Raw genomic sequence first — 23,092 nt, 5'->3', positions numbered from 1 at the left:
GAGAGAGGCAAGAGATGAGATTGCTGGGGCCTTGACCAATATCTTTGTGTCCTGTCTAGCCACAGGCAAGGTCCCAGAGGACTGGCGAGTAGCTAGTGTCATTCCATTTTTTAAGAAAGGAAACAGGGATAATCCTGGTAACTATAGACTGGTGAGTCTCATGCCAGTGGTAGGGAAGTTACTGGATAGGATTATTAGGGATAAGATTTATGAGCATTTGGAAAACCATAGTGTAATTAGGGACAGTCAACATGGCTTTGTGCAGGGCAAGTCGTGTCTTACTAATTTGATTAAGTTTTTTGACGAGGTGACAAGGGTGATTGATGAAGGTAGAGCTGTGCATATTGTCTAAATGGATTTTAGTAAGGCGTTTGATAAGGTCCCTCATGGGAGGCTCACCCAGAAGATTAAGATACATGGGATCCATGGTGAATTAGCCGTTTGGATTCAGAACTGGCTGGCCTGTAGAAGACAGAGGGTAGTGGTCAATGGGACTTATTCTAGCTGGAGGTCTGTGACTAGTGGTGTTCCTCAGGGATCCGTACTGGGACCTCTACTGTTTGTGATGTATATAAATGACCTGGATGAAAATGTACATGGGTGGGTTAGTAAGTGTGCAGATGATACAAAGGTTGGTGGTGTTGTGGAAAGCGTGGAAGACTGGCAAAGGATACAGTGGGATATAGATCAGTTGCAGATATGGGCAGAGAAGTGGTAGATGGAGTTCAACCCGGCCAAATGTGAAGTGTTGCACCTTGGGAGATCAAATGTAAAGAGACAGTACACTGACAGACCCTTAACAGTGTTGATCAGCAGAGGGATCTTGGGGTCCAAGTTCCATAGCTCCCTGAAAGTGGCTGCACAGGTTGATAGAGCGGTAAAGAAGACATATGGCATGCTTGCCTTCATTAGTCGAGGCACTGAGTTCAAGAGTCAGGAAGTTATGCTGCAGCTTCATAAAACTTTAGTCAGGCCACATCTGGAGTATTGCATTCAGTTCTGGTCGCCCCATTACAGGAAGAATGTCGAGGCTTTGGAGAAGGTGCAGAAGAGGTTTACCAAGATGTTGCCTGGATTAAAGGGCATGTGCTATGAGGATAGGTTGGACGAACTTGGGTTGTTCTCTCTGGAGTGGCGGAGACTGAGGGGAGATCTGATAGAGATTTATAAGATTTTGTGAGGCATAGATAGACAGCCAGTATCTTTTCCCCCGGGTTGAAATGTCTAATACCAGAGGGCATGCATTTAAGGTGAGGGGGGAAAGTTCAAAGGAGATGTGCAGGGCATGTTTTTTTACACAGAATGGTGGGTGCCTGGAATGTGCTGCCTGGGGTGGTGGTGGAGGCAAATACGATCGGAGCATTCAAGAAGGTCTTAGATAGGCACATGAATGTGAGGGAAATAGTAGGATATGGACATTGTGTAGGCAGAAGGGATTAGTTTAGTTAGGCATTTTATTACTAATGTAATTGGTTCAGCACAGCATTGTGGGCCGAAGGGCCTGTTCCTGTGCTGTACTGTTCTATGTTCTGTGACTTCAATGGCCACTTAGATTTTCAGCACCATGAGGGTTAATCCTATTCTGCAAGAAAGAAAACAGGATGGAGAGAAAAAAAGATAAATAGTACTTTTAGGATTGATTCTGAAACAAAATATGCAGCTCAAAATTCTATATCACACATACTATGCTTACAAATGTACTTTTAAACTTTTAACTGAGGTTATGAATGTGAAAAATAACCAATGAGGTCGATAATCTACAGCACATCACAGATACAGGGATGGTTTTAGATATCCCCATACTCTCCTGGACGGGTGGTTTCGGATAGTTCTCAGAATTAACTGCAACAATATTTGCCTTTTAAGTGTTAGATGTTGAGAATGAGTGCAACAAAGAACAATGATACCCTGTGTTGCCCAATACTCTCATCTATTCCTCCTCGTGGTCTGTCCATGGTGGCTGCACACAGGGCCGGGCACTGAGCCATCGAAGAGACGGATCAGCCAGACTGCCTGCCTCTCTTCCAGATGTCCTGTAGGGAAGGAAGCACATGGTCTTCACTAATAGAGGAATTGGAGTGCATCTTCATTAATGCACAGCATTATACATAAATAAGATTTAAGCTTTATTTCCGAAAATTAGTAAAATATTTTAGAGATTGCAGTTCATGCTCCAAAAAAACAGTCCCAAACCTGTGCCTCTGCACAGATTGAAATAAACTCTCTCGTTCACTGCGTCAATGAGTACAGTACCGGACCTGGGTAACTGAGGAAATGGCTCCCTCTCAGGGATTCTAATTTATCTCCCCCATCACATGCACACACACATACGCACGCCCGTTCTCTTTGTTCAACAGCAATAGAGAGGGATCGGTTACTAACACTTATGCCCGTGGAGGCATTTTCATCAAATATCTGTTTGGACAAGCCTTGAGAAATGTGTGCATTGTTTCTCATCTGCACGTATCTCAACCAGCGAGTGATCGATGGTTTTCAATTATCTTCAGTACCTTTTTGCTTCGAATTTAAGAGTAAGAAAAAATTTCATAAGTTTGCACTTGCATAAAAGGGCGGAAAGGCTGCAACAACCTACAAACCCATCTAATTGAATGGTGTATAGGAAATTTCAGGCTGGGAGGTAGCAAATACTAACGTGTAACCTTCTGGTGAATTCCTGCACCAGAATGTCCAGTCTTAAAATAAAACAAAAATATGTGAAAACTCACTCGGTCTGCTTTCCAATTGATGTATTAATCTCGAACCCTTTCCCTCGTAAAGAAAAGTAACGTGTTGCGTTGAAAGCCAATGTACTGGCATTGAAAGAATATATTTCGACAAGAGACAGCTAGTCGAGGAATCTTATTACTCTGAATATTGATTTGGCTCAGCTCCTGACTCGGCAGGAGGACAAAAATGTAACAGAGGAAGGGACAGACGGCTAGCTATTGTAGTGTTTCAGGCCGGTGTAATAATAAAAACGATGCAATAACTCTAACCATCTTTATTGCAAATGCTTTGAAAAAGTAGCAACTTTTTTGGTATTACGCTTGAGTCATAACAGCACTTTTTTGATGCAACAACATTCCAATGTTTTGTACCTATCCCAAACATGTTTTGCAATTATTTCCTTCCAGTCATCAGATTCCTTTAATATTATCTTTATCGTAAATCTGGCATTTCCCCGCCCTCTCCTTCAGCCAATCCACTGCAACCAGTGCAAATCACTGTTCCCTGTGAAGGGATCACGTCCATGTCAATCACGGCGATCAAGTTCGGTTGAGCGAACCAAGCTGCTAACATGACGACACACACCCACACACCAAAAGCCCCTCCCACTGTGCTGGAAGATGATTGGTCCGCTTCCAATAATAAACGCGCCTTTTTGTTGACGATCTCGGGAGCGGCGGGTATTGGCAGAGGGGAACGTCAATCATCGTGACGTCGAAGGAACGAGTGGTGTTGAATGGCTTAATATGGGTGTCAATCAAGACCACATCCCCTTCACGGACTGGGAGGCGGGCCTAATAATGAATCTCCAGGGTGAGTGTAAAGGGGGAGGGGAGGAAACAAAAACAACTCAACGCCATTTTGGACTTAGGCCTACTTTGCTAATTATGAATTCCGGGAGACTTCGAGTACACCATTCCCATCAAACGAGCTGAGGATTTGTACCGTGGCTTTTCTTCCATCCTTCCTCGCCCCTTTTACACGAATTGCGTTTCTTTTTCTGTTTGCACGATCTCTGAGCGACGCAACTAATTCTCTTGGGTGTTTTTTTATTTAAAAAAAAGACAACCCAAGTGTGAGCGGCTCAAATTCCCATCTTTTCTGAATGAAGTTGCCCACTGAGGAAGAAAAAGGTGGATCGCAGCCAGTAACAAGTCAGGAGACGTGGTGGAGCCGCAAAGAAATTTCTTTGCTTTGGAAGCGAAACAGCGAACGTTTAATTTCAATTAGTCGATTTTCTTAAAAGCGATCCAAAAACTCAAATCATGGGAGCTGGTACCAAGCTTGCGTTTGTTGTGTTTTTGATTTCGTGCTCTTCGGGTAAGTAGTTTAGACTGGTGAAGATTTCATTTTAATTGATCTCTTGTTCATAAATACTGCAAATACGTGTTTTTTGTCAATTTCGGTTGCTGGATTCGGCGTCCCAGTTTCAGTGCAATTTGATTGCTATTCGATGAGTAAATTCAGTCAGTTTGTGGCGTACATGTGCGAGTTTTTGAAGCGTGGTGTTTGTGTGTGTGTTTTAATGATGTATATCCACTTGCTCAAGGTGACTGTTCGTTGCAAAGGCAAACTTAAATGGGCACTGAAACGGTTATATTTCGGTTATGCCAAATATATCTTGAGAGGGTAGTTGCTCTTGTCCACAAGACAGATTTGTTTTTGATAATTACTGTACTATATCCATAAGTATACCTCCCCGTACTTGAATAACCTGCTAAAAACAAATATTTTCCTATTACGTTGTCATCGATCTGCCTGATTTGTTTCATTGCAAAGTGAAACAGTTGATTTTTAAACATATGCAACGTGCATCTCATTTGATAACAAACGCATTTCGGTCAGTTCTGTTTCATTTGTTATCAATATCTTCCTATTTAATATTCAGCCGTCTGCGTTGTGGGCTACTTTTTTAAAATCATTCCCTTCCCTTATTAAAACGCTATTGTGAAAAGTTTGTATTTTCCCAGTCCCCCTGAGAGTAATCATTTTGTGATTACTCGAGTTGTAAAATATGATTGAGAGGAAGTGTGCAAAGCATTTAGAACTCCTCCCAGAAACTGAACATTTTTATTAAAACTACATTTTAATATTATAATTATTTAAAATAAATGACCTTTTCGGTATATGATCAGATGTATACTTCATTTCAATTTTAAGGGATATTGCGCTGTTGTTCAAGCAAGCTTATCACGACCCGCATTGCAACTGGTCAGAATTAATTCCTTTTTAATTTTAATATTTCACTAATTGTGCTATTTAAATGATGCTTTTCTTTATTTCTGTTAAAACTTGTGCAACAGTCTTTGTTATAGGCACGGACTGTCATAAAGTAAACACCTCTTTAAAGGCTTTTTAGAGGTTTTATTCGGTCCAGGTTGAATGGGTGCAATGTCCCATTTGTATCAACATGTTCGATGCGTACGTTTAAATGTAAGGAAACTGATGAGACGAAAATGGGTATCAAGTACCCGGTTTATGTTATATTCCTGATAATCTTTGTTTCTCCTAGTAATTAGTTGATTTAATCACTATTTGGAAGTAGTTCTAAATGCTTAATTGCAAGCTGGCAGTTACGACACATCCTTTTATGAATTCCCATTCCTCGCTCTAGTGTTAATCTGCAAAAGAGATGAAGCCTCCGCAGTGTTTAGGGACGGGTCAACGCTCGGAAGAGAACGTGGTTAAAACTAATGTAGATGCTGACAGTACAGAATATCCCATGGATGTATTTTATTATCATTCGCAACATTTTAACAATAAACAATTGGGCGTATCTTACTGACTGAAACTTATAGTTGTTGAAGATTGTTTAATTATTTGCGTGAGGATGAGAATGTTTTTTAGACAAAGATAAATGTATAATCGATACAAAATAAGGCAATCAAATATTTAGCAATCTGGATTTGCCTGCAATTCCAGTAGTTTTTTTTAATTTATGGAAATAACAATATTGCGAAACTATAGTGCACGCTTTGTCAGACCGAAACGATGAGTATTTCCGCACTCAAACTTGTAGTTATTGAACATAATAAAGATTTTAGATTGGAAGTTTATGTTAATTATTTTCTACTTCATTCGACTTTTTTAATGTTAGAGAACAGTTGTAACTTTTAAAGGTGGGGGAACGAGGCGATATGCATAAATGTTGATTTGTTTTAATTGGGCCCTTTTGTCATACAGAGTTGGAGACGTGGCCAGTTTAATTGTATATAGCTTTTCACTTGAGTAACAAAAATAGTAGGCCGCAGTTTTTGTTTTGTCTTGAGTTTAACCGAAAATTTGAAACGGAATATTCTGCGTAATTGATGATAAAGTTTTAGATTATGGGAAAAGAAAAGCAGGTTAGAAACTTTTTATGCAACCGATTTATTGCATTGCATCATTTAAGCTGGTTTACATCCATAGCACAGTAAATCTGAATTTAGACTGATCGAGTTTAGTGTCCGTGATTTGTACTTAATTTTTTGAAGATATTATTTATACCAGTTTTTAATACTATTAAACATATACGCTTTTGTGGTTGTGTATTAAATCCAATTATGTTTAATTTGATTTAGTTGGCGTATGGTGTTCTCATGTATCATATATAAGCACAAGTTTCGAAAGATTCTCAATTCTTTGGCTCTGATCTTTAATGAATGTGGAAATCTTATAACCAAATGAAAAGTTAGTCAGATACATGAATACAACCATGATATTGTGGTACCTTCATACAAACTTGCAGAAGTGTGACAACTATTGAAATAGGATTAAACTACATCCATCATCTATATCTTTGTAATGACATACTGTTTTAAAACAGTTTACAGGATTTAAAACCACGCAGTTGAAATGGTGTCATGTTATGGCTCTCCAACATAGTAAAAAGTGTGTCTGCACACTTGTGTATCTGTTGCAGTTTAAGCAGTATTACTTTATCATATTGCAAAACCCATCATTGTTAGTTTGTATTTTAAACTAAACTGATTATGCACTTGAAATACATATGTAAAACATGTGATTCGTGTGAGTGGGAGGATGGGTAGTGTGCTGAGAAATTCTAAGGGATGTAACTGCAGGGACTGTCATAAGATAGTTCAGAGTCAGACAAGCAGACCTGTACGTGTCCACAGTAGTGGATACTTGGTTATCTCCCTTAAACATTGTTTGCTACCAGTTCCATTACATGCATTAGTTGTTTGCCTTTGGGGTTGGCTGTAGTTGTGTTCTTATAAGAGAGATGGATCGACATGAGTCTGGCACTATGGTTAGACTATTTAATGTTTAATTCTGAAATTTGAATTCAAATCATCCCAGTAAACTTTTTTTTCCCCTGGCAGTCCAAAGCTGGTTTCCCAAATGAGTTTGTGTTGAATTCCCCATAGAATTATGAGATGAAATTCAATTACAAATGTTTTTTTTGGAAAAAGAGCTTATGAAAGGCCTAGTTACTGGAGAATTGCAATGATCTTACAGTGTCACAACCTGAACTGTGATAGAAACATACACCAATCCCGCCACCTTCCTTTATTGTGGAGAGATCCTATAATTGCTGCGTCAAAGGGTTAAAATTGAGGGGGAATCTGTCACTAACTGAGAATAATGTATTCAAAAATTCATTGGAACTTCTTAATAAAAATACACTCCTAACTTTACTCACTTGGGCTTTCAGTTTCTAAGTTTTTTGAACTATAATTCTAATTTTTTTTTACAAGTTTTTATATTGTGTTGTATTCAACTTTCACATTCTCCCCCAAAATGACACTCTTCCTATTCAGTAACTCATTACCAAACTAGATATTGCATTCAATTCAAATTGTTCAGTTGGAGATTGCTGTGTGGAATATAATTTTTGAAATCTGAAGTGGTGAACTATGTCCAGAGCAATCATATAAAGTTAATGCGGAACTTTAATAGTGAATCCTCAATAGTTCAATCAGCACATCACATTACGACAGGGACTGCACTTCAAAAAAAAATTGCATATTCTATTAAACATGTTACAGTGACCCAAGACCATGAAAGATACTACATAAGTGTAAGATGGCATTTAACAGTGACAGCATTTGAAGTATTTCATTGGCTGTAAAGGCATGAGATTCTAGAATTCTAAGTCCTCCACCTTTGCTTCCGGTCACAAGTACAGGAGCTTTGAGATTTTTGTCACAAGACGTGACCATATGAGCACTGTGCCTAATTTTGCAGTATTGACTGGCCCTTGGTTTCAAACTCTCCTTTCTCTCCAATGTCCCTTCAGGCCCTGCAAACTCATCTATAAGATCACCTATCGCTCTGAGCTGCTTACAATTGAACTATTGAAAACCCAGCAGTGCTCTCTGATTCCTTTTGTGAGCTGATCTTTTTGGTGGTTCTCTCTCTTAAATCTTGTTGTGCGTCCTCCCAGTTGACCTCTCAGCCCTTCATTCTACTAGCCCATTCCAAACTCCCTTCTTTTTTAGGCCTGAATACATTGTAACCTCAATTTTCCAAAAGTACAGCAGTATGGGAACAGCTCTGAAGAAAATCTGTAATGGCATCCTGCATGATTGTGATGAAGATAATTTATCTGTCCACTTTTTTAACCATGTCAGTTTCCTCTGGTACAGCTAAATAGGATTCCATTTGTCTATTTGCATGCTTATCATAGCCGATATCTTTTCTCAGCCAGGCATTGTTACCTCTGGTGTCCCAAAAGATCTGTCTGTGGCCCCTCTTTCTTGTCTGCATGCCACTCATTAGTATTATCATCCAAAAGTACATTTTTCCATGTGTGCTAATGGTACCCAGATTTAACTTTCCATTGTTTCTCTTGACCCTTCTGCAATCTTTACAAATTATCAGACTGTTTGCAGATTATTCAGCAAAGGATGTTGGACATTTCTTTCAAATAAACACTGAGTATATCAAAACCTTTGCCTTTGGTACGCATCACAAATTCTGTTCCCTAAACACGACTTGTTCCCTCTCTCTGTATGAAAATGAGCCAGTGTGTTCACAACTTCGGTGTCAATTTAACACTGAGTTGTTTCAAAGCTAGCACGTATGCTATCACTAAGAAGATGTTTTCATCACTATAAAGTTGCCCACCCCTGTTCTTCCTATAGAGTATCTTTTGCTGAAGCCCTCTTCCATGCCTTTGTTGCCTCTAGATTTGCCTATTCCAAAAATGCTCTTGGGTAACCCTTTTTCTAGTCTTTGTTAGCTTCACCTCATCCAAAATTATACTGCCTATGTCTTGAATTGCACCAAGTCCCCTATCAGCCCGATAGTTGCTGACTTGCTATGGCTTTGCTGGTAATACCTTGATTAGATAATTATCATTCCTGTTTTCAGATGGAATCATTGTTTCTTTATCATCTTCAGCTCTGAAGACAGCTCTGGTACTTGGAATTTGGCTTTTCAGAACCCTCAAATTTCATAATTTCATCGTATGCAACCTTGTCTTTGGGTGCTAAGGCCCTAAGTTCTAGAGTTCCATCCTAACTTTGTCTTTTGTCCTTTTTTTTTAAACCCAATTCTTTTGTGCAAGATCTGTCATCTGTCCCAGTCTCTTTGGTGGCTTAGTTGTTCTTGAACATCTTATCTATGTTCAAAGGTGCTCCGTAGTTGAATGTTGTTGAAAAATGCCACATAAATACAGAGTTTTTTTATTGCCTTGGGGATAGATCCAGCAGAATAAACAGTTGATTGCAATAGAATATTCCAGAAAATTCTCAAGTAATCCCAAAATGATTTAAATTTAAACTAATAACATGCACAGTATATAGGTTTAATTTACCTTCAAGATAAATTCTCAACAATGGGGTGCTATGATTCAGTAGTTTAAATGTAAATCATTTTGGGATTACTTCAGGATTTTCTGGAATATTCTATTTTGCAATCAACTGTTTATTCTTCTGGATCTATCCCAAAGGCAATAAATTATAAGTAATCTAAGTTACACAAGTAAAGGCAGTTTTGTTTTTCACCCTATTGTGTTATTTGGTGATATTATTTCGCAACAGTAGGTGAGCATTAGCACATGGTAAAAGTGGCCAATGGGAAAAATGTCAAATAATGTTGATCATTTTGTAAATGTAAAAAGAACGGCAGCTGCTTAAAAAGTGAAATATAAACTGAAAATGCTGGGAATGCTCATCATGCCAGGAAGTATCTGAGGAAAGAGAATCAATTAAAATTTGAAGTAGAAAAACCCTCTCTTTCCACAAATGTGTGTTTTTGAGCATTTTCATTTCATAAACTGTCACTGTGTAATTGGTTTATTGTTGTCGCATGTACTGAAATACGGTGAAAAACTTTGTTTTGCATGCCATCCATGAGATCATTGCAAAACGTGTACATTGAGGTGGTAAAGGGAAAAACAATAACATAATGCAGAATATAATGTTCCAGTTACAGAGAAAGTACTGTGCAGTTAGACAACAAGATACAAGGCCCATGACTAGGTGGGTTGTGCGGTCTAGTGTTCATCTTCATTGTACAAGAGGTCTGTTCAAAAAATTTTATAACAGCATGATAGAAGCTGTCCTTGAGCCAGGTGGTGCATGTTGTCAGGCTTTTGTATCTCCTGCCTGTTGGGAGGGGGGAAGAAGAGAGAATATCTGGGGTGGGAGGGGTCTTTGATTATGTTGGCTGCTTTTCTGAGGCAGCGAGAAGTGTAGAGTCCATGAGAGGAGGCTGGATTTTGTGATACAGCTGGTCTATTAAATAATTTAATCACATTATTTAGCCTTAAATATATTTGACATTAATATGTATATGAGTTGAATTTAATTTAATTACAAACCAGCACCAACAAAATCTATTTGCTTAAACTCATTTACTGAAGACTATAAGGCATAAATCTAGAAGGGATATTGCAGAAAAGGAAACCATTTAACATTTAAAGAAAGCTACATTTTGAAAAGTTTTTTTTTGAGAAAGGTTCCTTTGCTATCATTCATCTGTGACATTTTGTCTAGATCTCTGCTTCATTCATGCAAAAAGAAAATGGAATATTAAATTTTTGTTTAAAAGTTTCTACACCATGTGTGTTTTTGTGCATTTACATTAACTTTGTTATCGTTGAAGATGGCAGTAGGAATTCTTGGCATTCGTCAAATACAAAGTGTATCATCTTTGGTTTCTTGCTGTATATATATTTTTTTAAAGTCATTCTACAAGAAAACCACATTTTAGAATTACTAAGAAGATTTACTTTAGAGAAAATAATTGCACAGGTGATTCAGGCATATAACCAGTTTTCAAATACAATATTGTATTCTACATGCTTTGATCCATTTTGGAATTCTTTGGGAAGAATTGACAATTGGGGAAAATTGTAACATTATTTGGTTCTTAATCAACACTAAATTTACTATTTTCTTCTGTTTTTCTGGTGTATCCTTTTATAGCATCTTCAGTCAGAACTTAATATCTTCACTTTTTACAACTTGCAGTTGACAAGTGTTAGTGTTTCTGAAGTCTGGGATGCTTAATCTCACTTTATTCATCTAATCTTTTTGCAGAACCAAGTATCCTTTTCTGACTAGTGGCAAATGCATTGTAACCATATAGCCTTGAATACTTCAGGCACTTGAGGATCTGTGGACTGGAATAGTATTCCGTTTCAGTGGTGACCGTCACTGTGGGTGGCAGTTGAAGGCCTGTCACACCTATGTGTTGGGTGGGGAGAAAGATGTTTTGGGCAGATCAGTATTAACACGTTGCTGGAGGAGATTGGGAGTGTGGGAAAGAATTCTGTACACTCATAATTCTCAAAGAAATTGCCAAACCGGCAATGTTTTCTTTTCAGAAAGCAAACAAAAATGTTGGAAGTATTCCCCACGTTAGACTTTGTATGTGAAGAGAGAAATATTTTTCTCTGTCCAGAGATGCTGTTTCACTACTGGGCTTATCCCAGTATTTTCTGTTTTCATTTGTTTTTCATCCCATTTGTTACAGTTGAGTTGGATGGTGTGACCATGGATCTATGTCATAGCAATATCAGAGCCTTTTAAAGTTTACTTATAGACTAAATGTAACATGTTGGGCCAGATTGTTCAAACTTGTTTATGGGTAGTTACAGCTATAATTGCCCCTACATGCCTCCATTTCTGCCAGGAATCCAACAGGAACTTCTGCCTGCTTGCCAGCAATAATTGTACCTTGCTTCGCAGCTATGAGCTGAATCTCCCAACCCTCACATCAGCGGTCAGGCTCCTCCTCCAGCTGTCTAGGCATCAACAAGATCTTTTGGTGCACTTAGGCTGCTGAGTGGAGAGAGGCCTCAGACTGAGTACTGGTAAGGATTCAAGTTCTCCATCTCAGCCTGATGTTGGGTGTCTTAGTGTTTTAGCAGTAGGGATGTTTGCAGGGGGTGAGAGTAGTAGGGAATGATATTGAGGGGTAGTTTGGCCACAAAGTTCTTCTCAGTAAATTTTGGCAGAGAGGATTATGCAGAAAGCTTATTTGCAATAAAAACAATGCATCACAAATTAGATAGTGAAATCACACCAACTATTCTTAAAGTGTTTAGTGTTTAACAAACCGGCATTGATGCTTTTTCTCCAAACAGTTGAGTGCTTTATTAGTTGAAAACCACCTTGCACATTTTGTGTTGAGAGGTCTTTATTCACAGCAGGAAGTGGTATGGGGTGGGGGGATTGATGTAATGTTGTGCAGCTTTATTATAAGGCCTGGTATAAATGTTATGAATTTGTTTCTGGTTGGCATGAGATAACTCAAATCAATTTACCCTTTTTTATTATGTGTATATGTTTTTAAAAAAACACTAGTTAGTAAACATCTGCATTATAGGTTTATTTTCATTGTGTTTTCTTGGTTAAATCCTTTTTAAGAAACATATTGCTTATGTTTGTGTTATTGTAATATTTAAAAACTGGGTTAAATATTAATGCATTATTTGATCATCATAAACGATAAGGATGCAAAGCAATGAAATTCCACTGATAATGCACTGTGGTGGCATTTGTTTCTATTTAAAATCCTTTGACAGAGGCTTGAACCTCGGGTCCTGCTAGCTATTCTGTTCACCTCCAGTATTGGAAGGGAGAGCAAAGTATTAGTTGACCAGTATATGTTGATTACTAAAGTACCATATTCAAACCAGAACAATATCAGCTCTCACCTGAGCTACAAACATAGTGTTATACAGCATGGAATCGAGCCCTTCAGCCCAACTCATCCATGTCAACCAAGATGCCTGTCTAAGCTAATCTTATTTGCCTGGGTTTCACCCATGTACTATAATTTCAAGCAAACTCATCACCAAACTCTGAGACCTGGGACTCAACACCTCCCTCTGCAACTCCATCTACAAGTTTGCAGATGATACCACTGTAGTAGGCCATATCTCAAATAACAATGAGTCGGAGTACAGGAAGGAGATGGAGAGCTTAGTGACATGGTGTCATGACAACAACCTTTTCCTCAATGTCAACAAAACAAAAGAGCTGGTGGTCACTGACTTCAGGAAAGGGGGCAGTGTACATGCACCTGTCTACATCAATGGTGCTGAGGTCGAGGGGGTTGAGAGCTTCAAGTTCCTAGGAGTGAGCATCACCAACAGCCTGTCCTGGTCCAATCACGTAGACACAACAGCTAAGAAAGCTCACCAGTGCCTCTACTTCCATCAGAGGCTAAAGAAATTTGGTATGTCTCCTGTGACACTCACCAACTTTTATCGATGCACCATAGAAAGCATCCTATCTGGATGCATCACAGCTTGGTATGGCAACTGTTCAGCCCAGGACTGCAGGAAACTGCAGAGAGTTCCGGACACAGCCCAGTGCGTCATGGAAACCAGCCTCCCCTGCATGGATTCTCTCTATACCTTTCGCTGTCTTGATGAAGCAGCCAGCATAATCAAAGACCCTACCCACCTGGATCATTCTCTCTTCTCTCCTCTCCCATCAGGCAGAAGATACAGGAGCCTGAGGGCACATACCACCAGGCTCAAGGACAGCTTCTATCCCACTATGATAAGACTATTGAACAGTTCCCTTGTATGACGAGATGAACTCTGACCTCACAATCTACCTTGTGACCTTGCACCTTCTTGTCTACCTGCACTGCACTTCCTCTGTAGCTGTGACACTACTCTGTACTATTATTGTTTTTACATGTACTACCTCAATGCACTCTTTACTAACTCAATGTATCTGCACTGTGTAATGAATTGACCTGTACGATTGGTATGCAAGAGAAGTTTTTCTGCTGTACCTTGGTACAAGTGACAATAATAAACCAATACCAAATCTTTCCTATCCATGTACCTGACTGAATTTTTTTTTTGTTTTAATTGAAACTCCCTCTATCACCTCCTCTAGCTGCTCTTTCCATTTACCCGCCAACCTCCATGTAGAAAAAGTTTGCTGCTCTGGTCCCCATATGATTTTCTGTAATGTTATCCTCTGCTCTATGACTTATCTATTATATTTTTGGGAGTTTTAATTTATTTTGTGTTAAAGATTATTTCAAAACAGTTGCAGTTTTGTTCCATGCCCTGTAGTAAAAGTTATTTACAAAGCTTATCTGATGCTATGCAACTTTCCCCTTTTGTACGAATGGTCAGGCAGTGCAGTCAAATTTATACCAAATTAGATGCTGGGGGTAACAGAAATTTTGTTCATTCCCTCACCCCCATTTCATACTTGAGCTATCAGTCCAATATCTCCACACTGCACAATATCTTGCCACTTCAACCTTAATCTTGTTGTGTAATATGGGAGTTTGGCATTTGGAAACCATGGATATAAATGGGAGGAAAATTGCAATGTGATCCATTTGAAAAGCAGTTATTTGGATTGGTTTTGTCATTGGTGCAAAAAACACAAATAGGAATTTAAGTTTAGCACACTGCATAGTTATTTTTCAACTGCTAATGCTAGAGATGAGCTTGAACATTGAATTTTCACATTATTCTACAGAAAATGCTGCCAAAATCCATTGGAATATGTCGCAATATTGCATAATGCAATAAGAGCTTGGTTCTCCAACACTTTGCATGGCTCAGGCTGACATTGGAACAATGTTGAGGGAGTGCCTGGGCTGACATAAAGTTAACCAGCATACTTGATTAACTGGTACCTGTCATGTCTGACATGTGCTGGTAACTGGGCTTTTGCTGTTGTTAAATGCATCAGAACAACATTTTCAAAAACAAAAGGGGATACAAGGCTTCCATTTTAAAAATATATATTACATAATTTTCCTTACTGTTAACTCTGAGGGTAAACTGTTTTAGCCTATTTCAAGTTGGTTTAGTTTACTTCATGTTTTAATTTTCAGTTTCAAAGATTAGTTTAAAATACATGCTTGGAGACACTGAAATCTAGATGCTGAAATCTAGAGTAACAATCTGCTGGAGGAACTTAGTGGGTCGAGCAGCATCTGTGGGAGGAATGGAATTGTTGATGTTTTGGGTCAAAAGCTTGCATCAGGATCTTAAATACTGTGTGAATATCTTCCTGAAGGGGAGATGGAGGCAGGAATTTGCACAACATTTAAGAAGTACTAAATGAGCACTTGAAACATGATGGCATAGAAGGTTATAGGTTGAATGTTGGGAAATGGGATTAATATAATGGATGGCGGGCATGGACAAGGTGAACTGAAGAGCCTGTTTCTGTGCTCTGTCACTTTATGATTGTATGTTTGGAATTGATGTTTTGCATACACAGGAAACATGGAATCGCAGTGTGGTTAGAGAACAAAAGGAGACCATTTAGTCCTGCCTGCTTTTTTCTCTGGAGTGATTCGGTAGTTTTACCCATAGCCCCTATCTCCATAAGCTTGTACCTTTTTACTTCACAGTGTGTTTGCCCAATTCCACAAGTGAACCTACCTCCAACACATTTGTAGGCAGTGGATTCCATATTACAGCCACATGCTGAAATTTAAAAGAAAAATCCTCGAGTTACTTTAATTCTCTTTTGTACCTTTTTGTCCTCCGAAGTCTTGACCCCTCTATCAAGGGGACAGCCTCCTACTATCAACTTGTCCACACCCCTCTTCAATTTATGCTTTTTTATTTAAAATCTCCCCACCATTTTCTCTTCAAGCTCTCTAATCTATCTTTGTGATTATAGTTCTTTTATTTCAGGAAGCATTTTCTTGCATCTGTTTTTTGGTATTGGTCTATTATTGTCACTTGTACCGAGGTACAGTGAAAAGCTTGTCTTACAAACTGATCGTACAGGTCAATTCATTACACAATGCAGTTACATTGAGTTAGTACAGAGTGCATTGATGTAGTACAGGTAAAAAAACAATAACAGTACAGAGTAAAGTGTCACAGCTGTAGAGAAAGTGCAGTGCAATAAAGTGCAAGGTCACAACAAGGTAGATCGTGAGGTCATAGTCCGTCTCATTGTATAAGGGAATCATTCAATAGTCTTATCACAGTGGGGTAGAAGCTGTCCTTAAGTCTGGTGGTACATGCCCTCAGACTCCTGTATCTTCTACCCAATGGAAGGGGAGAGAAGAGAGAATGTCCTGGGTGGTGGGGTCTTTGATTCCAATGCCTTCCTAAGGTGTGGTGACTTGGGGGAAAAGAAAGTGCTCTAATTGAGGCCAGACCAGTGTTTCAAAAGTTCAGCAAAACCTCTCTGCTGTTATACTGTCTCTGATAAAGTTTGGAACTGCTTTCTCTACCTACCCTGCCACTTTCAATGATTTATGCCCCCAATCCCATGTCTCTGTGCTTCTCCATCCTTTTTAGAATAGTACCCTTATTTCTATATTACCTCTCTTCATTCTTGCCACCAAAATGAAGTGTCCCTAATTTCTCCACATTAAACTTTGTCTACCATGCATCTTGCTATTCTGCCAGCTTTTATATGTAGTTGCATTGTAACACTATCCTTTTCACAGCTCAGAGCACTGCATTTACTTTGCTTAACCACTGTACGTAGATTTTAATGTGTCAATTCTATCTTGTTGCAGAGATCTTTTCACCTTGACATTTGTTTCTGTGTTGCTTTACCTGCTGCTGAAATAGTTTTTCCTAATTTATCATTTCAGATTTGACTGTTTTATATACTCGTGGCTAGTCGTCATTCCTTGACATCTGTAAATTTAAGTCCATACTACATTTTGCCCAAATTTTGCTGAACCACCATTTTTGGTCTTGCTGATGAATGTTACTTCCAATTCCTCTACAGATGCAAATTTAAATTTTCATGCTTGTGTTGAAATTTTTCTCTTGCATTGTCTCTTTATCATTGTATTTTTCAACACTGTAGACATTCCATGCCTTGCTATTTCTCCAACATATTTCACCTGAAAAAAATCTAATTATTGAGCTCCCCTTTACTTCAGTTGTGTATCCTAAATCTCCTATTCTCTCTATCTTTTACCCTTCTTTACCAGGCTTTGATTGCTCTCTTGGCATGTTGTCCATTTTCTAACTATATCTTTTCATGTACACTGCATTGTGGGGAGTTGCTGTAGCCATGGCTGGTTCCTTAATGTATCCCTTGACCTTTTTATTCCACTTCCACTAACTGTTAGGAACCCCCCAAACCCCTATGCCACCTTTCTCCCATGAACCCCAATCCTCAAATCCCACCTCTTTCTCTGAAATCCCTGCTTAGTAAACCCTTTCCCAATCGATGAGCTTTGTGCGTCAGAGAAAATGCCTCACAGATGAAGAGCACAGCAGCGATGCACTCTGAGTTCACATCTCCTTGGACTGGAGGCGGCATGGCAAAGGAAGGACTTGGCTGTGACTGCCAACCTAATTGATGTGGTGGTGTCATATCCAAATCTTATTGCCCGACGGTATCAAATTACTAAAAATCAAAATTAACAAAATATTGTTTCTTTTGCACAAGCCTTGTCCATCCTCTGATGGCGGTTAAATAATGGCGGAGGGTCACTTTTCATCGCCAATAAAATGGTTTAATGTGAGGAAAAACATCCTAGAGGAATGCATCTCTGTTTATAACATGGGACTCAATAGGAAAAGCGGGTTCGCGTTACAGGAAATCACAACACAGATGGTTTTCTAGGAACACAATACCGTGTAATGTGGGTGTTACCTGTACAACATTCATCACTTAAGAAAATGATTGAAGTGTTGCTGAAAGGGAATTGTGCCTTTTTAAAAAAAAATTGCTGTTACTTCTCATCAAGTAGTATTGTACATAGCAATGCTGCCAATATCTCAGTAGACTGGCCATAAACATGCACTGTATGTGTATTGGGATTGTGATGTTAGATGCTCTGAATTCAAATGTATTTGGTTATAATGGTGAATACATGTGGTGGGCTTGCATTATTTCTATAGAACACAAAGCCTCTGTATTGCAGGCTGTGTCTAGTATTCATAAGATTAATAATTCATAAGACTTTATGGATGATGGTGACATTATATTGAAGAAACACAGGAATGAATGAAAAAAACAGAAGTTTCAAGCCAGAAAACACTTGCAAACCACTAAACCACTGTGTCTATTTTACAATGCATCACTCACTACAAAGCAAATAACTCAGTATCTTCGTCCCAAAACTGATCACAAACTTTTATCTGAATATCCATCTCCTGTCCCACCAGCGGCCCTAACACCCTTGACCATTGCTATACAACCATCAAAGATGCCTTCCAAGCCACCCCTTGCCCTCACTTTACTAAATCAGACCTCCAGGCTGTGCTCCTCCTCCCTGCATACAAACAGAAACTGGAGGATCCAGTACAGAAAGTCGTGCAGTGCTGGTCTGAGGAAACGGATGAGCTTCTACGTGACTGCTTTGAGTTGGTGGACTGGTCCATGTTCAAAGCTTCAGCTGCCAGCCTAGATGAGTATGTCACCACCATCACAGTCTTTATCAGCAAGTGTGTTAAGGACTGTGCACCAAAGAGGAGAATACAGGTGTTCCCAAACCGGAAACCATGGATGAACAGAGAGATCCACTCCCTACTGAAGTCGAGGACTGCTGCACACAAATCTGGTGATCCTGACCTGTACAAAAAATCAAGATATGACCTCCGGAAAGCTATCAGGAATGCCAAGAGGTCAATACTGGTTCAAAATAGAGTCCCAGACCAGCTGTCAGTTATGGCAGGGCTTGCACATTATAAACGGGCTACAAAATGAAGTCAGGCAGCATAGTTAACAACAGCGCATCCCTTCCTGATGAGCTTAACTCATTCTGTACGTGTTTCGAACTGAAGGGAAGTGGATTGTCACTACCCGCCCTGACAGCCTCCAATGCAACTGAACCCATGATCACTGTTGAGGACATAAGATCAGTCTTCCAGAGAGTGAACCCGAGGAAAACATCTGGCCCAGATGGTATCCCTGGCTGAGTGCTCAGATCTTGTGCCGATCAGCTAGTGGGGGTACTTGCAGATATTTAATCTCTCCCTGCTTCAATCTCGGGTTCCCACCTGTTTTAAGAAAAACACAATCATCCCAGTACCAGAGAAAAACAAGGTAACGTGCCTTAATGACTACTGACCTGTGGCTCTGACGTCCACCATGATGAAGTGCTTTGAGAGGCTGGTCATGGCACACATCAACTCCAGCCTCCCAGACAACCTCGACCCACTGCAATTTGCCTACTGCCATAATGGGTCTACAGTGGATGCCATCTCCCTGGCCCTACACTCATCTCTGGAGCATCTGGACAATAAAGACACCTATGTTAGACTATTGTTTATTGACTACAGCTCCGTCTTCAATACTATAATTCCAAACAAACTTGTCACCAAATTCCAAGACCTGCAACTCAACACCTCCTTCTGTAACTGGATTCTTGACTTCCTGATCCACAGACCACAAGTGAGGATAGGTAGCAACACCTCCAGCATGATTATTCTCAACACTGGTGCCCCACAAGGCTGCGTCCTCAGCTCTCTACACTACTCCCTATATACTCATGACTGCGTGGCCAGATTCTGCTCTAACTCCATCTACAGGTTTGCAGATGATACCACCATAGTTGGTCGTATCTCATAATGATGAGACGGAGTACAGGAAGGAGATAGAGATAGAGAGCTTAGTGACATGGTGTCATGACATCAACCTTTCCCTCAATGTCAGCAAAACAAAAAAGCTGGTCATTCCCTTCAGGAAAGGGGGTGGTGTACATACACCTGTCTGCATCAATGGTGCTGAGGTCGAGAGGGTTGAGAACTTCAAGTTCCTACTAGTGGACATCACCAATAGCCTGTCCTGGTCCAATAATGTTAACGCCATGGCCAAGAAAGCTCACCAGCGTCTCTACTTCCTCAGGAGGCTAAAGAAATTTGGCATGTCTCCTTTGACACTCACCAATTTTTATCGATGCACCATAGAAAGTATCCTATCTGGATGCATCACGGCTTGGTATGGCAACTGCTCTGCCAGGACCGCAAGAAACTTCAGAGTTGTGGACACAGCCCAGCACGTCATGGTAACCAACCTCCCCTTCGTGGACTCTGTCTATACTTCTTGCTGCCTTGATGAAGCAGCCAGCATAATCAAAGACCCCACCCACCTGGGTAATCCTCTCTCCTCGCATCAGGCAAAAGATACAGGAGCCTGAGGGCATATACCACCAGGCTCAAGGACAGCTTCTATCCCACTGTGATACACTATTGAACAGTTCCCTTATACAATGAGATGGACTCCTGACCTCACAATCTACCTTGTTATGACCTTGCACCTTATTGTCTACCTGCAATGCACTTCTCTGTAGCTGTGACACTTACTCTTTATTGTTATTGTTTTTACCTCAATGCACTCTGTACTAACTCAATGTTATTGAACCGTGTAATGAATTGATCTGTACGAACGGTATGCAAGACAAGTTTTTCACTGTACCTCGGCACAAGTGACAATAATAAACCAATACCAATATCCTCCTGGGTCAGAATTAAGGAAAATCAAGATATCCACATTAAGAAAATTCCTAACCATCAAACAGGCAATTTCTGTATCCAGTAAGGAAGCTTACTGAACAGTAAAAGCTTGTTTGCGATTGCATGGAAAAAAGCTCATGCTACATGTTAATACTTTGATGGAGAATTTACTGATAAGTGGCTGCAATTTTAGATCCAAATAACAAAACATCATTGTTTAATAAATCAAATTCTAATTTTGCTTCTCACTACAAAGAGGCCTATCTCCCAAATCCATACTGGTTTGCAAGTAGGATGCAAAATTGTCTAAGGAATTTTCTAAGATTCAGCCTTTATCTCAAGAAATCTGCAAACACAAGTGAATGTTGTACATAATGATTCATCATTTTCCAAAGTGTAAAAGAAGAAATGCTGAACTTGGTGCTTTTTTAAAAAAAAATCCACAGGATGATTTGATCGTACTTGACAAAGTATTGGAAAATGTCAGTGTACAACTGCATAAATATTCCAATATTGCTGTGGATGGCAGATATATGGGCTCTTGAAACACAAACTGAAGTGTCCAGCATTTCTTTCATCATCCATGAGCATTTTTAGGTAGATACTTGAAGATTGAAAATGTCAGGAAAACCATGCAAGAGTTGTAATTTTCAGCCACATGGAAATACTCACCAATAGTTCAGAAAACTCAAAGTAGAACTTAAGACAAACCTAATGAATTCTCATGGTGTTCTATCATAGGGTTGTTGTGTTTTTAAATTGATTTTGTGAATGTATTTAAATCCTTTTGATTGCTTTCCATTAAGAATAGAAAAAGTCCAATCTTTAGCCTGCAAATGAACAATGGATGCAGGATTTCATGTTTCTTTTCCACTAATTGGACTTTTCAGACTCTACTTGGAAATTGAAAGGAAAGGTATAACTTGCATCTTATCTTATTTCGAAGGCAACAACCACCGCAAGAAGTTAAAACTTCTGCAGTGTTAAGGCATTTCAATCACTTATCTCAAATGTGGAATACCAGCTGAAGATCATAAACTCAACAAATACAGAGGTAAATTAAATGGACTGGTTGGTTACCTTGAGGCCAAGTTTGAAGATGTGCAGAAATGGGCATCCTGCTTCAAACTTCTTGTAAAGCTTTTCATAATTGATATAATCACTGAAAGCTATCCAGTTCCCAAAATCATGGTTACAGAATTATCTACTGTAGAAGTGGAACTTATTGAACTCCAAGAGAACCACACAATGAAGATGATGCTAAGTCATCATATGCAAATTTTATAAGTGAGTGTGAGGGACAAAGTATCTTCAACTCAAGCACCAATATGTGATTTATTTCCATTTTGACAAAACATTCAGCTATGAATTGATATATGCCATGGTAATAAAATCAAAAGGTGCAATTCTTGCATAAATCAACCTCTGAACGAGCTCCTCTGCTTCATATAAGATAGATTTCCAAAGACAGCACCAGAATGGTGACTTCAACTCTAGCAGTGTTGTGTTTTACTCTTTTCATAAGGTGGAGTATTTGCAATGAAAATGTGTCCTACTGTTCACAACATTTAAAGGTTATTGTATGTAATTCTAAGACCTGGTAGGTTTGAATATTCTTGGTGCATAGAATAACTGACTGTCTGCAAAGATGTGGGATCGTCCCAAATACAAATGTTCAGTCCCTGTTCTTGGGCTAAGTGATATTTGTCCCAGATTAGTCTGACATATTTTAATATGTGCATTCTGTTGAAAAAGCTACTTTGTGAATGGTCTGTTTAGCTAGATGCAGCTCATGAAGATTCAGGTCAGTGGTATTTAATGCTTCAGTGGTTGAAAGTAACTTAATGGAACTTGTCTTCTGATGTGGCAGAGTTCTGACTTAGGATTACAATGGCAATGTAAAGAAAGAACAAAATTAAATCTTATTGTTAAATACAGAATATAAATGTGTACATCTACAGTGTCCCAATCCATTTTTCTTTGAATATCCCATCTTAGCTATTTGAAAAAATTGTTGCCTTAATTATAATTGTTTCTTATTTGAGAAAGCAAGTAATTTGCAAGTGACTTTTGTTATGCATTACAATACAAATTTTCAGCCAAAGATAATTTTTAAAAAATCCTGATTGCATATGGTTGCATGCTTGTTTGTGTCAGATGCTCTTTTGTGCACACAGTCATATAGAAAACTGTTTCTGGCATTTGGTTTCAATATCTGTTATTAACTCCTTGAATTTAATTTATGTTTTTGACTTTTAGAACTCTTAGTGTGAGATTTGAGCATATTTGTTTTTAATTGTATTTATTATATCATTCCTTTTGCCATAGTGTGATCAGAAATATTATTTCAAATGGGTGAAGGTACTATGGTGTGGCATTGGTTCACACGTTATCAAAGGAGCTTGATATAGTTCTAGCTTGCATCCGTTTTCTGATGGTAAACTGATAACTTGGGAACTAACCTTACAAGAGAGAACAAATTATGAAAGTGCATTAAAAAAACCTTTTAGTGGGGTAGCCCCTATATTTTAACTT

At 39.1% G+C, this 23,092-nt stretch overlaps 1 protein-coding gene across 1 annotated transcript in view; it reads left to right on the top strand.

Moving 5' to 3' along the window:
- Nucleotides 1-3,588: 3,588 nt before the first annotated feature.
- LOC127570204 (activin receptor type-2A) overlaps nucleotides 3,589-23,092 on the top strand; it is a 125,877-nt gene continuing 106,373 nt past the window's right edge. The window contains exon 1 of the mRNA XM_052015484.1: nucleotides 3,589-4,047. Coding sequence (XP_051871444.1) covers nucleotides 3,993-4,047 — 55 coding nt within the window. The 5' untranslated portion in view covers nucleotides 3,589-3,992. The remainder of the gene's footprint in view (nucleotides 4,048-23,092) is intronic.

This window comes from Pristis pectinata, chromosome 1, assembly GCF_009764475.1.
Source record: "Pristis pectinata isolate sPriPec2 chromosome 1, sPriPec2.1.pri, whole genome shotgun sequence".
NCBI lineage: Eukaryota > Metazoa > Chordata > Chondrichthyes > Rhinopristiformes > Pristidae > Pristis > Pristis pectinata.
This window is presented reverse-complemented; position numbering and strand designations above follow the sequence as displayed.